At 39.1% G+C, this 13,875-nt stretch overlaps 1 protein-coding gene across 1 annotated transcript in view; it reads left to right on the forward strand.

Moving 5' to 3' along the window:
* The first annotated feature begins 6,902 nt into the window (after positions 1–6,902).
* TSPAN13 (tetraspanin 13) overlaps positions 6,903–13,875 on the forward strand; it is a 31,745-nt gene continuing 24,772 nt past the window's right edge. Inside the window, exon 1 of the mRNA XM_030308050.1 lies at positions 6,903–7,133. Within this exon, the coding sequence (XP_030163910.1) occupies positions 7,071–7,133 (63 nt within the window). The 5' untranslated portion in view covers positions 6,903–7,070. The remainder of the gene's footprint in view (positions 7,134–13,875) is intronic.

The following is a 13,875-nucleotide window of genomic DNA, read 5'->3' on the forward strand; positions in this document are numbered from 1 at the left end:
TTATGCTTCACTGGATCCAAAAGATTACAAATCATCTCAAATGGTAGATTCTACAGTCCTTTCTTTTATTTGTCCAGGAGACAGAAGAATATCAGAGAATAATGGACAAAAAAAAAATGTGGAATAAAAAATGTATTTGTCATTAGAAATCATTTAGCTGGATCAATTTTAGTTAAAACCATTGACAGACATTTTAGGAATTGGCATTTAATTTATTTAATAGTATTTTATTGGTTAAAGCAATATACTGGGGTTTAGCTATAACAAGGTGTACTGTAGTTGAAGTGTTTTAAAATTGCTATATTATTTATGTGGCCATAAAATGTGCATGAACAATTTCATATTCATATTTCTGAGAAGTCTAAAAAGTTTTTTGGTAGAGTAGTTAACAATGTTGTACAAAAGCTTAGGAGTTGTTTTGTTTAAGATTTATTGAAAACAATGAAATCCTTGTATTGAATTATTGAGAGGAAAATGTGGAGGTGCGCTTGGGTGGCTCAGTCTGTTGGGTGTATGGCTTCAGCTCAGGTCATGATCTCACAGTTTGTGAGTTCAAGCCCCGCCTCAGGCTCTTGTGCTGACAGCTCAGAGCCTGAAGCCTGCTTTCGATTCTGTGTCTCCCTCTCTCTCTGCCCCTTCCCTGCTCACACTCTGTCTCTCTCTGTCTCAAAAATAAATAAATACTTAAAAAAAAATAAAGAAAAATTAAAAAAATATATTGACCTTAAACTTGAATGGCAAAAAATAATAAAAAATTAAGGGGCACCTGGGTGGCTCAGTCAATTGAGTGGCTGACTTGATTTCAGCTCAGGTAATGATTTTGGAATCATGGGATGGAGCCCCATGTCAGCCTCTGTGCTGAGCATGGAACTTGCTTAAGATTCTCTGTTGATCTCTTCCTCTGCCCCTCTGCCCTGCTTGTGTGCACACATTCTCTCTCTTTCTCTCTTAAAAAAAAAAAAAAAAAAAAAAAAAAAAAAAGATTAAAATAAAAAAGTTAAGATAATATCAAGCTAAATCTAAACCATGAAGAATTTAAATTTATTTTTTAATATTAAAAAAAATTTTTTAAAACAAATTATTCTCATTAATTTTTTTTAAATCTGTCTTTTAAATGTTTGTTTTTTTGAGAGAGAGAGAGAGAGACAGAGCATGAGCAGGGAAGGGGCAGAGAGAGAGGTAGACACACGATCAGAAGCAGGCTCCGGGCTCCAAGCTATCAGCACAGAGCCTAATGTGCTGCTTGAACTCATGAACCATGAGATCGTGATCTGAGCCAAAGTCTGACACTGAATCGACTGAGCCACCCAGGCATGCCCCTGTTTAAAATTTTTTAAATAGACTCTTTTTTATTTTTAAGTGAACTCTACACTCAACATGGGGCTCAAATTCACAACCCCAAGATCAAGAGTCACATGCTTTCCCAACTGAGCCAGCCAGGCACCCCCATGAAGAGTTTTTAAATGTTCGTTACAGCCTGAAGTGGATTACCCAGATGAAGTTAGAGAATTTCCTTCCCTGATAAAATGATGAGGACTGAAAAATTCAAAGACGGTTTGAAATGTGACTAGGGAAATATTTTTAGGGGAAAATGTAGTTAGACTTATTTTTCAAGAAAATGGACCTCTCAGATCTATTGTGGAGAGCATAATTGAAGCCAGGCCCAATGTCCATCACTGCATTTGTGCTGATGTTTCTAGCCAGTGACTGAGTGTGGCAAGGATACTGAGACAGCTGCATTGCAGGAGAGTGTGCTAGATTCTTTGCACATCTGACTCAAAGACTCTTTGCTGGCCTTGCCAAATCTTCCTAAAACTGCCCTGAAGTCTAACACCTTCCTCTCTCCCTCCTTCTCTCCCTTCTTTCCTTCCCTCTTTACTTTCACAGAAGTCAGACCTCTGTTGCATTCTTTTAGTGCTCACAGCCTTCTGTAGTACCTGGGAAACCTCACAGATGTGTCTTCCAATAAATCTCTTGCATATCTAGTACAGTCTTGGTGTCTGTTTCTCAGAGGATCCGGACTAACGCACAAGAATGCTGTTTCCCTGGCAAAAAAAAAAAAAAAAAAAAAGCAAGCAAGCAAGAAAAAAAAAATTAAAACAAAGGAGAGAGGAGTATAGCAATCTCCTAAATTGTTAAAAATTCATTTCACATTCAAGGACCAAGAAATTATATGTAAAACTAATTAATTTAGTTTATCTTTGTTATTTCCATCTAAAACTATTAAAAACAATATGCTTAGGAGACCCAATTTTAATTAATTAATTAACTAATTATTTTAAATACTTATTCATTTTTGAGAGAGAGAGAGAGAGAGAGAGAGAGAGAGAGACAGAGTGAAAGTGGAGGAGGGGCAGAGAGAGAGGGAGACAGAATTCAGAGCAGGCTCCAGGCTCTGAGCTGTCAACACAGAGCCTGACATGGGGCTCAAACTCAGACCACGAGATCATGAGCTGAACCGAAGTCGGATGTTTAACCAACTGAGCCACCTAGGTGCCCCAGAAGACCCAACTTTTAAAGAAAGTAAGTTTCAATTATCCATTTTATTGATTTTATGGCCAAAGACAATTTTATTGTACAAATACAAAACTTCCTCTTCCACTTAATAAAATAGTCTCTTAGCTTAGTCTCCATTGAAACTCTCTGAGAACTATAATCCAATGTTCTATTCTTTTTCTCACATTAAAAAAAAAAAAAAGGCAGTTTGTTAACAAAGGGGAAATATGGAGGCATTATATGGAAAAAGGACATTACCTATGGCAGAATTTATTTTCCAAAGACACACTGCAGCATTTCCCATATATGTGCTCCTCTGCAATGTGACCTTGCAACCCTCCCATAATAGGTCTGTGTTCCCTCACCTTAATAAGGGCAGGCTCATACTGCTGTGGGCATACCAGTAGGTAGAAGTGACCATTCTTGGATCTGTGAGTTGATATCTCTTACTAACTTTGGAAAATTCCTGACCGTTATTCTCTTTATATATGTCTTTTGTCCCTTTTTTTTTTTGTTTGTTTTTTTTGTTTTCTCCTTCTGGAACTGCACACACACTATTCGATTTTGTCCTAAAGGTATCAGAGGCTCTGAACCATTTTTTTCACTTTTTTTTTTTTATCTTTGTGTTTTAGTCTGAGTAATTTCTATTTATCTCTCTTTCAACTGAATTTTTTTCTTCTGTTTTATCCAGTTTTCTTAAATCACATTAATTTTTTTTTCTGATTGTATTTCTCATTTCATGTACATTTTTTCCAATAATCTTGATCTTTCTGCTGAAATTCTCCATATGTTCCTGCATGTTTTCCACTGAATCTTTAACACATTTATCATGTTTAGTTTTCAGGACCTGTCTGAAAATTTGAACATCAGGATCATCTCTGGGCCTGATTCTGTGGATCAGTTTTTCTTTTGACCATAAGCCAAATTTTTTTGATTATCCACACCTTTCATAATTTTTGATTGTGTGTCACAGAGTGTATATAAAAGAACTGTTGAGAATGTATTAAATGATACAGGCCTTATTCTATCAGGCTGCTATGCTGGGTGCCTACCTCGATAGAAGAAAAAATACAGGTTTAATTAGATTCAGTCAGCATTGGCTTCAAATATTTTGATCAAGACCTTTTTTCTACAGGAAGGAGGTCTGAATGGAGAATGCTTTGTACTTTGTGCTCAGTCACCAGCTTTCTGAGCCTTGGAAGTTCTCTGTTTTATAACCTGGCTGCTGCCATTTTGTCTGCTGTGGAGTGGTCTTTGTTCTCCAGTCATGTTCTCTGCTTTCAGTCATGTCTTTGTAAGATCTCTCCTTATCCTGCTGTTCTATTTCAGGCATGGAGGATTCTTACAATATATCATAGGGGGATTTCTCTCTTCTACCCCCTTAGCCTTGAGTAGCCAATGCCTTGGATTAGGTCAAGAGTCAGATTGCTCCATAGGGGTCTTTCTCGTCTTGCCCATCCTGATCCAGCTGTTAACCACTTTCTTATATTTGGGGAAGATCTGTGAACCTTGAGATAGTTGGGGAAGGAGTACTCTTCTCTGACCACAGACTTTGAAACTTGTAACCCCTGTACTAAGTGAAGGTTCATGGGTTAAATCTGGCAAGCAATCATAGACTCACTCTGTAGCTGGAGCCCCCTGGATTATACACTGTCACACCAGTTCACACATGGGCAATAAAACGTGGTTAAAAGATTACCTCATTTCTCTTTGTCCCTCTCTATGCAGTCTTCTTTCTACAGCCAACCCACACAAGATAATGGCAACTGTGAACTTTTCTTCCTAAGACTGTCTTATTACTTCCCAGATTTTCGTTCTTTTAGATGTCTTTAGGTCTTCAATTCTCTGACAGTTTTTGTTGTTGTTGTTGTTGTTTTGTTTTGTTTTAAACTGTGAATTTGTAACATATCTGGCTCATTCTTATTGGGATGGAAACAAGTGGTCTTTTATAAATCCTAAGGAGAAATTCATCATGTTCACTACCTCCCACCCTCCTCCCAATTTGCAGTAGTTCCTTGGTTTTCCCCATCAAAGCCCATAAATCCTATGAGGCAATGCTTCTACCACTACAGCTCTTGCCCGGCTTCTGTAATTGTTCCCTAAATTCCCCTTTAGACTTCAGGAAAATCATAACTACCCATTCTTGCTAGAGCTGAGCTGCTCCATTATTTTTTCTTGGCTTCCTTTAACTTTGTCCACGCTTTAAAAAATAATCTCTTTATTAAACTCTTTTCAATTATGCTATTTGAATGAACAATATCCTTCCTGCTGGACCCCTAACCAATAGGTGGCATTTCGTTGAGATAAAGAAAGAGATTCAGCCCACAGGGAGATAGTAGAAGATATTATGAAGGAGACAAAAAAAGAGTTGCCATGACTGGGGGGAGCAATGAAGTGGTATAATATTGGTGGCCTCCAGGAATTAGAAGTGGATGAACCGATCTCCTCGCTCGGACTTCTTTAGTAAGTTTTTGGCTTTTACAGTGGAAGGCTGAGCAGCATTGTATTGTTTGGGTTGGATGGTCATTTTCTAGAGTGATTTTTTGGAATACTTCGGGGTGTGCAGAAAAGATTAATGTGGAATACAAAAGCAAAAGAATCAATGGAGCCTTCTTGGTGTGGTGGGATTTGGGGAAGTAAGGAGAGCTTAGAAGACAGAGCAGGAAATTCCAAGAACACTAACTATTTCAACTAATTGCAGTGTTCTACTTAACATATGTTTTAGGGCCACCTGGGTGGTTCAGTGGGTTAAGCGTGGGACTCTTGATTTTGGCTCAGGTCATGATCCCAGCATTCCATTTGTGAGTGCTGACAGCATGGGGCCTGCTTTGGATCCTCTCCCTCTCCCTCTGCTCCCCTCTAATAAATAAATAAACTTTAAAAAATCCATATATTTAGCATTTGCTATCACATAATTTACTCAGTATGAACCTTTAAGTTCCATATAAATATCTGAACATTTCTTTATAAGAACCTGTTTTGGTAGATGGTACTATGAAACAACCAAGCCTTTACTGGCTTAGCTTAGGTGCCTGGAACACAGTAGGCATTAGAAAACTATTAGTCTTGGGGTGGCTGGGTGGCTCAGTCAATTAAGTATCTGACTTCAGATCAGGTCGTCTGTGGGTTCCAGCCCTGCCTTAGGCTCTGTGCTGACAGCTCAGAGCCTGGAGCCTGTTTCAGATTCTGTGTCTCCCTCTCTCTGCACCTCCCCTGCTTGTGCTCTCTCTCTCTCTTTTTTTTTTTTTAATTTTTTTTTAATTTTTTTTTAATGTTTATTTATTTTTGAGACAGAGAGAGCATGAACAGGGGAGGGGCAGAGAGAGAGGGAGACACAGAATCTGAAACAGGCTCCAGGCTCTGAGCTGTCAGCACAGAGCCCGACGCGGGGCTCAAACTCACGGACCATGAGATCAAGACCTGAGCTGAAGTCGGACGCTTAACCAACCGAGCCACCCAGGCGCCCCTCTCTCTTTCAAAAATAAATAAACATTAAAAGAAAAAAGCCTATTAGATCTACTAATACTGGCCTACACTTATTGAGCACTTACTTTGTGCCAGGCACTGTGCAAAAAAGTGCTTAACATAATATCTCAATTTATAGGTGAGAAATCTGAGGATACAAGATGCATTTCCGCAGTAGACAGTCAATAAAGTGATAATGGACTGACTTGAAGTGAAGACTGTATCATTTAAATATTTTTCACAATTCTTATTTGGGAAAAAAAGAAAAATTTATTGATATTTAGTATTGAAAGACAAAAATAATCTCTCCTGATTTTCTCTGGCATGCACGTATTCATAGTTTATCAGTATTTGCAAATTCCTGTAGGATAAATTTGACGTGACAGGAGTCACATTTATGGGCCATGTACTGTACCTACTTTCCTAGAGAAGCCGAGAATTCGCTCTCTCCTTTTATTCCTTCCCTTATTTCCTTCCTTTTATTTCCCCCCACTTCATTCTCTCTTTTAAATCATTCACATTCGTTTATTTATTTCTCCATTTATTCCTGCCTTCCTTCAAACAAGGCCAGGTGCTTAATTTAAAAATCTCATTCAAAATGGTGCCACGTCATCCACCAGGGCCAAGAACCGAGAGGTGCTGTCATATTTCTCCCTGCCAGCGTGGATCTCCGTCGAGCCCCGCCCTCTTCTCCTCACCTGCTCCCCAGGAAACGACAGGGAGGCCGCTGTCACACGGTCTAGCCTCGAGCTAGGTCCCCTACGGCCCTCACCCCCTCCCCCTCGGCCCCGGGCCGTCTAGCCTCTCCCGGCTGCCGGCAGGCTGAGCGCATTTATTTGCATATTTCTACCTTTGTTCCCTGCCGGCGGCCAATCAGCGCGCGGGGCGAGGCGGGGGTGCTGGGCGGGGCTCGGGCTTAGGCTCCAGCTGCTGCGGCCGCAGGTTCCAGAGCGGGTTCGAGCCGCGGCGGGCGCGCAGCGCACTGCAGCCGCAGCCCAGGCCTCCCACCCCGGCCTCGGCCAGGCCTCAAAGGCAAGGACAAAGAGGCTGTGCCGGAGGCTCCGCCCGAGACTCGTTTACCTGCGGTTTCGGCAACCACAGGCTCCAAGATGGTTTGCGGGGGCTTCGCGTGTTCCAAGAACTGCCTGTGCGCTCTCAACCTGCTGTACACAGTGAGTACCCTGAACCGGTTCCTCCCCGCCTGCGGGCTTTGCACCTGCTCGGTTGCTCCTTGGTTCCCCTGCCTGACCAGCGACTCTGACTTCATTCCGCACCCCTTCCCGTCTTCCCACGCTCTGCGCGCCCCTGACCTCACCATCACTCCCCGCCGGAGACCAGGAGCCGGCTCTTGTCGCAGTCTCTTCCTTTCCCTCATTGTGAAGCCGCCGTCTTTCTGGCTCACTGGCCGCGTCTCTGCCACATTGCTCTACCCCGCCCCCTCACCCACCGCCTTGTTTTTCTGTCGTTTGCCCAGACCTTTCCACTTTCCCATCCCTATCCCTTCTGATACTCGCTCCTGGCTTCCAACCCCGTCTGGGGCGGGTTTGGAGGCGGGAGAGCAGCCTCAGGTTTGAGGACAGTTTTGCAAAAATAGCGTGATCTGAAACTGACAAGGCGGCATATGGATGGTGTGCATCTTGGTTAGCTCTCCGTGCTCTTGTGATTTAAATTGAGGTCACCGAGTAGGTTCACAGGATATCCGCAGCTTCCGAAGTTTGTTTCGTGCTTACATAAAGGGATGCCTTTTTTTTTTTTTTTGTCAGTTTGTTCATACTGGATGCTTTTTCCATGTGGTCTCCCGATTTATTAATATCCTAACTCCATTTTAAGCAAAATCCTCCAGTAAATAAGCAAGCCTCCACCCAAGTCATTCCTTTCTCTGCTAATAAGCTTGGGCCTTTTAGTTTTAATGGTGCAGTCTACCTCTGTGATTTTTGAGGTGCAATTCTGGGCGAATGGAGAATGGGACAGCAGTTGCCGTTTATTGATTGCCTATCACAGCCCAGGTCTTCATTCATGATTTCATTCCTCATTCTGACAGCCATCTGAGGCAAGGGGCATTGTGTAAATCTTAAACATAAGATAACAGACCAAAAAGGGTTTTAATAAGTTGGCAAGTCAGGAATAGAACCTATGCTGTGAGATCCAGATCTTTCCAAAGGCTTCTCTCCCAGGTGGAAGAAACTTCCTCTTCTGTCATCATCCCTCCATCATAGTCTATCTCCCTTCTATAAATACACCTGCTGGTTTGCAGCACCCACCCTGAAAACAAACCCAGTTCTCCTGTATTAGCAGCAAGCTAGGCCATCTGTGCAAGCTTAGGTTACATCCTAGGAATGGAGAGGCTGCCTTGTGGTCACCAACAGGAGAGAGAGGCTGGATTGGTTTACCATTAATGTTCCTTTGTACATGAACATGCTTGCAAAGCTTTGAAGGCAAGACAGTGGAATCAAGTATGCTTTTCTGGTTAGTTAGTAGGAATCTAATCAACATGGTCACAGATAGTAGACTCGGGAGAAAAATTGTAAAACACCTGGTGATTCAGCTCCTTGTAATTGGAGAACCATGTCAAGTTTCAGACCAAAATTCACCTTTGTCTTGCTTGAAGCATGCTTATCTTATTGACTGTATATTAAGTAAGTGCTGACCAATTCTCCAGGTATTTTCTTTTCTTAGCATGAATGGCCTGCTATTCAAATTCATCATTTTGTGCTCTGACTTTCGCCCTCTCCCCATGATTTGGTCACCTGTTCCCCAGACACTTAGTCTTATAATATCTGCTTACACACAGTAGAAAGTCTACTTTGCATGCTTACTTGGCTGTGGGGTCTATATAAATTAATGTGCAATCTATGTATGTATATCTATATCTGTATATCTATACACACATATATATATGTATAATATATATTGTATATACATGTTAAAAGACAAGTTATTTTTAAGTCTAGTTGTTTTCAAGATATGTCATTTTTGGTTGTATTTAGTGTGTATCAGGAAAGCAAGGAGAAAGGTGATCTAAAGGAACATTTTAAGATTTTTATATCTATTCCAACTTATTGGCCTTCAGAATGCATTCTATTGATTTTTAATAGTTATGTAGTAAACCTTAATTAGAAGTCACAAGGCTATATAATAGTTAGCACCCTATTAAATCCTAGACTTTTTAGATAAAACGGGTATTTCTTAAGATGAATTAGCGTCTACTCTTTATGCATTGTGAACAAGCTTAAGTAAGTTCAGCAGTTTAAATTGGAGGTGAATGAGACTTACAAGTTGGACCAGGTCTTAAATAGATGCCGACAGTAGCCACTACTATTATTTAGATTCCATATCTTCCTTGGAACATTTTAAGATGAGAAATGTGAAGTAGTTAGGATTGAGGATTGAGGTTGAGGGTGGATTGAGGGTGAAGGATTGAGGGTGAAGACTGAGGAGACATTTCCTTCTAAGGTGGAAGTAGGTGGACCTTTCATAGGTTCCAATCCCACCAGGGTAACTACCTCTAAAATAGGCGCAAAGTTGCAGGATGAGTCTGAGATCATTCCTGAAAGTGTTAGTAAGATCAGGATTGCATACGGGAGTGGCAGGTGTAAAGGCCATGGCCTGCTTTTGTGTTGAAGCATTTTCTTGAGGAACTTAGGACTCTACAAGCCCAACTGTCCACATGCTCAAGTGGCCTGCTGGTGAGCCTAAATTGAGAGCAGAATTCATGATCAGACCAGAATGCATGTCACTAAAATAGCTTGGAAGGAACTTCCCCTGAACCTGTCTTGGACTTCTGATCACTAGCCAACGGAACAACAGTTGATTTTTGTTGTTATTTATGGTTGGGTCATTTTAAATCAATAGGATCCCTAGCCTTGAATAAGTTTAAGTTAGTGTAGTGAATATAAACTGTTTATAGATATGGTAGGAAGAGGAGAAGCCGAGTTCTCTTCCCTGCATTTTCATGGTGTTATGAGAAAAAGAAAGGCTTGCTTCAGAACTTCGTATTAAAGTCACTGAACATTTCTTCACTCAGTAAATATTTATTTATTTATTTATTTATAACAGGCACTGTTCTCAGCCTGGGAAGACAGCAGTGAACCAAACTGGGCTTTAAAATTAATGCGCTTTGTGAAGCCTCTTTTTTTAAAATGTACTTTTTTTCCGTATGACCTCAGGAGCTTTGTTCAGTGAATAAATTTGCCTCGTGTATATCCCACTGAGAACATTGAGAGGTAATAAACACATACAAAGGCAAATACCAATTCTGTGAAAACAGGATCTAATTGGGATTCGTGAAGTGGGAAAACTAAATGTGATATAAGGGAGGGACTGACGTTAGCTGACGTAAAATTTAGGACTAGGAGACATCTTTGTGGATTAGAGAAGTGGGAAGGGAAGAAGCTGTAATAGAGTCAGGGGAAACATAGAAAGAGTGTGAAACTTTTTCATACTGCTTAGGATATAAATGCAAATGAGAGCTACTTTGGGAAAATGGTCTATTTTATTTTTCATGGTTTATTAGAAAATAATTTTGGTTGGAAATGTTCTGACAAATCATGAAAAACAACTTTTTTAAATTATAAGGGGCGCCTGGGTGGCTTGGTCAGTTGAGCGTCCAACTCGGCTCAAGTCATGATCTCGGGGTTCTTGACTTTGAGGCCCACTTCCGGCTGGGCTTGCTGCTGCTGACAGTGCAGATCTCGCTTCTGTTCCTCTTTCCCCCTGTCTCTACCCCTCCCCCGCTTATGCACTCAAAAGTAAATAATTAAAAAAATATATAAAATTATACTTCTGATTTATGGGGAATTTTCAGAATATGAAATAAATGTTATACTAAAATATGTTAACATTTATAAGATTTATAATTTATCTCCTTGTGCTTCCTAAACAGAGAAGAAGAGGCTTGAAGGAGTTGTGCTAATTTTCAATATATATATAATATATTATATATAAAATACACATGCACATGTATGAATAGTTTTAATTGAGAATGTAAAGAACATAAATAACTAATCTTAAAATGAGAAATGTCATTTCAGGAGTTTGTTTCTTTTTCCATATTCATTCTTTAAATTCTTTCCAAGTTTGTTTTATTGATTTCTTTTATTTTTTGCAATTTTTTTCCCCTATACCTTTGGTTGCTTTGGGAAAAATCTCCATACAGCATCAAAAATTATACTGATTTACATCCATTCTAAGACCTTGAATTACAATGATTTACCTCTTTCTCTCTCGGAAATTGGATTGTCTTAAAATAGATAAAACATACCATATTTATAGATAAAAAATATATCTATACAGTCTATAGGGAGAAAAAGAATTGGATTCAGGAAGAGAACATAAGTCTAAATACCAACTCTACAACTTGCTTGGAATTTATCGTTGGGCAAACAGCTCACTTTATTTGAGCTTCAGTTTTTCCATTTATAAACTGGTGATGATATTTTTCACTCTTCCCAATGAGTTTTTAGGATAAAATGGAAAAATGTGGGCAAACGCTTTGGATGTACTACAGAAAGCAAAAAAAAAAAAAAAAAAAAAAAAAAAATTGTTTCAGCCTCAAGTGGAAAAAGTTTATTTTAAATTTCTGAATTACAAACCTGCGTGTGATGATGAAAATATTTTTAGGTTATTGGGGTTTCTAACACTTAAGGGTAGTTAGTGTTGACTCAAGCAGACTCTATGGAGGCATGAGTTCGTGGCCTGAAAATAGTAATGTTAATCTTTCAGTTGTAGGGAAAAAATGATGGAAGCACAGTAGGTGTAAATATGGAATGATTAACCTGTGTATTTTTTTTTTTTTTTTTTTTTTAGTCACTCTGGTCATTAGGGTGCTGGAAAACTATAATTTTGTTCAGTCTTAACTCTAAAATAAATGCCACCAGCACTGCAGCCAAAGAAAAACCTATGTATTGCTGTTACTTTCAAATGATGACACTTGTCATTTTTCAAAATTCGGAGCGTCAGTTTTCAAATTATTCCTGTTTCATATTTTAATGTATGGTTAGGTGTATGTGATTTTTCCCTGTGTTCCTGTTCACACTGCTGAATGAATTTAAAATGGTTACGTGGTTGCTGAATATTTTCTTGCGTTTTGAATTTAAAAATGATTCACTGTTGACAAAACCTGAGATTTTTCACATGATGCTGTTGTGCTGATATTTATAGTCTGCCTTTGTGCCAAATGCGTTTGTAAAATTTCCCAACTTTCGATTTAAAAATGGTAACCCAAATGTGCTATTTATGCCATTTCTCACTTGAAGTGAGGTTATTGACTTTCGTAAAGTTTAACAACATGAGTCAAGAGGCATTGCAAAAAAAGAAACAATTCATTTTGGGAAAAATTGCATTTCAGCCCAAATTCGAAAAGTGAGATTTGAGTGTCAGTGGCTTGATTTACACACAGTTTTAAGTGGTTTAAAAATGGGCTATTATCACTTCAAACACATTTGGATTACTGGTGAATGCAGGTTAGGTTTAGATATTCTTCCTTCACCTGAATTTATCCTCCCAATTATTTTATGGCTGTGAAATGAATGACCCAAACCCATTTGTGATAATAGAGGAAAACTCTTAGTGAAATCAACCCAAATTCTTTAACACGCCATTCAAGATCTTTCCCCACCCACCCCTCCTGTCTGCATCCCTTTACATATTTCAGCCACACAGAATTCCCCACACAAAATGCCCTTTGTTGCCTTTCTATCTTTGCTGATTCCCTGCCCTCAACCTATAGTACCTTGCCCTGTCTTTGTAAAGTTACTCGAATAAAGCCTCATTTCTTTTCAAAGGCGTTGTTTCCTTAAATTTTTCCTTGGGTATCTTAATACTTGAGTGCCACTCCAGACTAATTCAGTCAGATCCAGGAGAGAGGGAAGGCATGTGATTATTTTTTTAAACCTTTTTAAAACTTACTACCTAATTCTAAATTACACTGAAGGCTGAGAGTCAGTAATGTAAGATTTTGTTTTACTCTGTCTTTGCCCTTGACCATACCTACTCTCCATATTGTAGATTGCTTTGTGTTTGCTATTTACCCCAGCTAACCATTAACCGTTTGTTGTTGTTGTTGTTGTTGTTGTTGTTGGCAGAGCTCATCGCTTTCCCTTTGTTGGATCCTAAAGTGTGTAGCATTTTCTTTTTTTAAAACACAGAGGCTATACTCTTCAAATACTTCTTGAATCAAATTGAGAGAATTGGCTGCCCCCTTTTCACCAGGAGTAAAACATACCTAATGAAAACTTCATAAAAATGATAATTTGATCAAAATTAAATCTAGAAGACAGCCAAATATTTTAAAACGTGGAAGTTAGCATTGGGTTACAAAATAATATTAAGTAGGCATTACATTTATATATCCAATGTAGAATCTAATGTGTTTCTTGAAATACTCTTTTTTCCTCTACTGTTGACCAACGTTTCATATACTTCTACTCAGGTTTTCCTGTAACGTTTCCCATGAACAAATCCACTTCCTCTAAAATTGGACTGTGAATCATAGTTGGCTAGGGATTTCACATTACTAGTCTAATATACTGTTAGTCTAATATAAATACAAGATGAAACCAAATAATTTTCTTTCCTTTATTCATTCCAATAATAAATACCGACTGAGCATCAAGAGCAGTGAACAAAACAAACCAAAATGTGCTGCCTTTATTGGTCTTTTATTTATGAGACAAAGTTAGATGATAAATAAGTAAACACATTATATATCTTATGAGAAGGTAGGCAAGTGCTGTGGAGAAAAATGGAGTAAGAGGAATGAAGAGTGGTGAGGCAGTGGATAGGTAGGGGAGGATAAGTACATATTTAATATATGGCCAGGAGAGTAAAGATTTGAAAGTGATGAAACACAAATAGGAAATAGGAAGTGATGAAAGTGATGAAAGACAAAGAGGAAAAGTGTTTCAGATGGATGGA

Source organism: Lynx canadensis, chromosome A2 (assembly GCF_007474595.2).
Source record: "Lynx canadensis isolate LIC74 chromosome A2, mLynCan4.pri.v2, whole genome shotgun sequence".
NCBI classification, from domain to species: Eukaryota; Metazoa; Chordata; class Mammalia; order Carnivora; family Felidae; genus Lynx; species Lynx canadensis.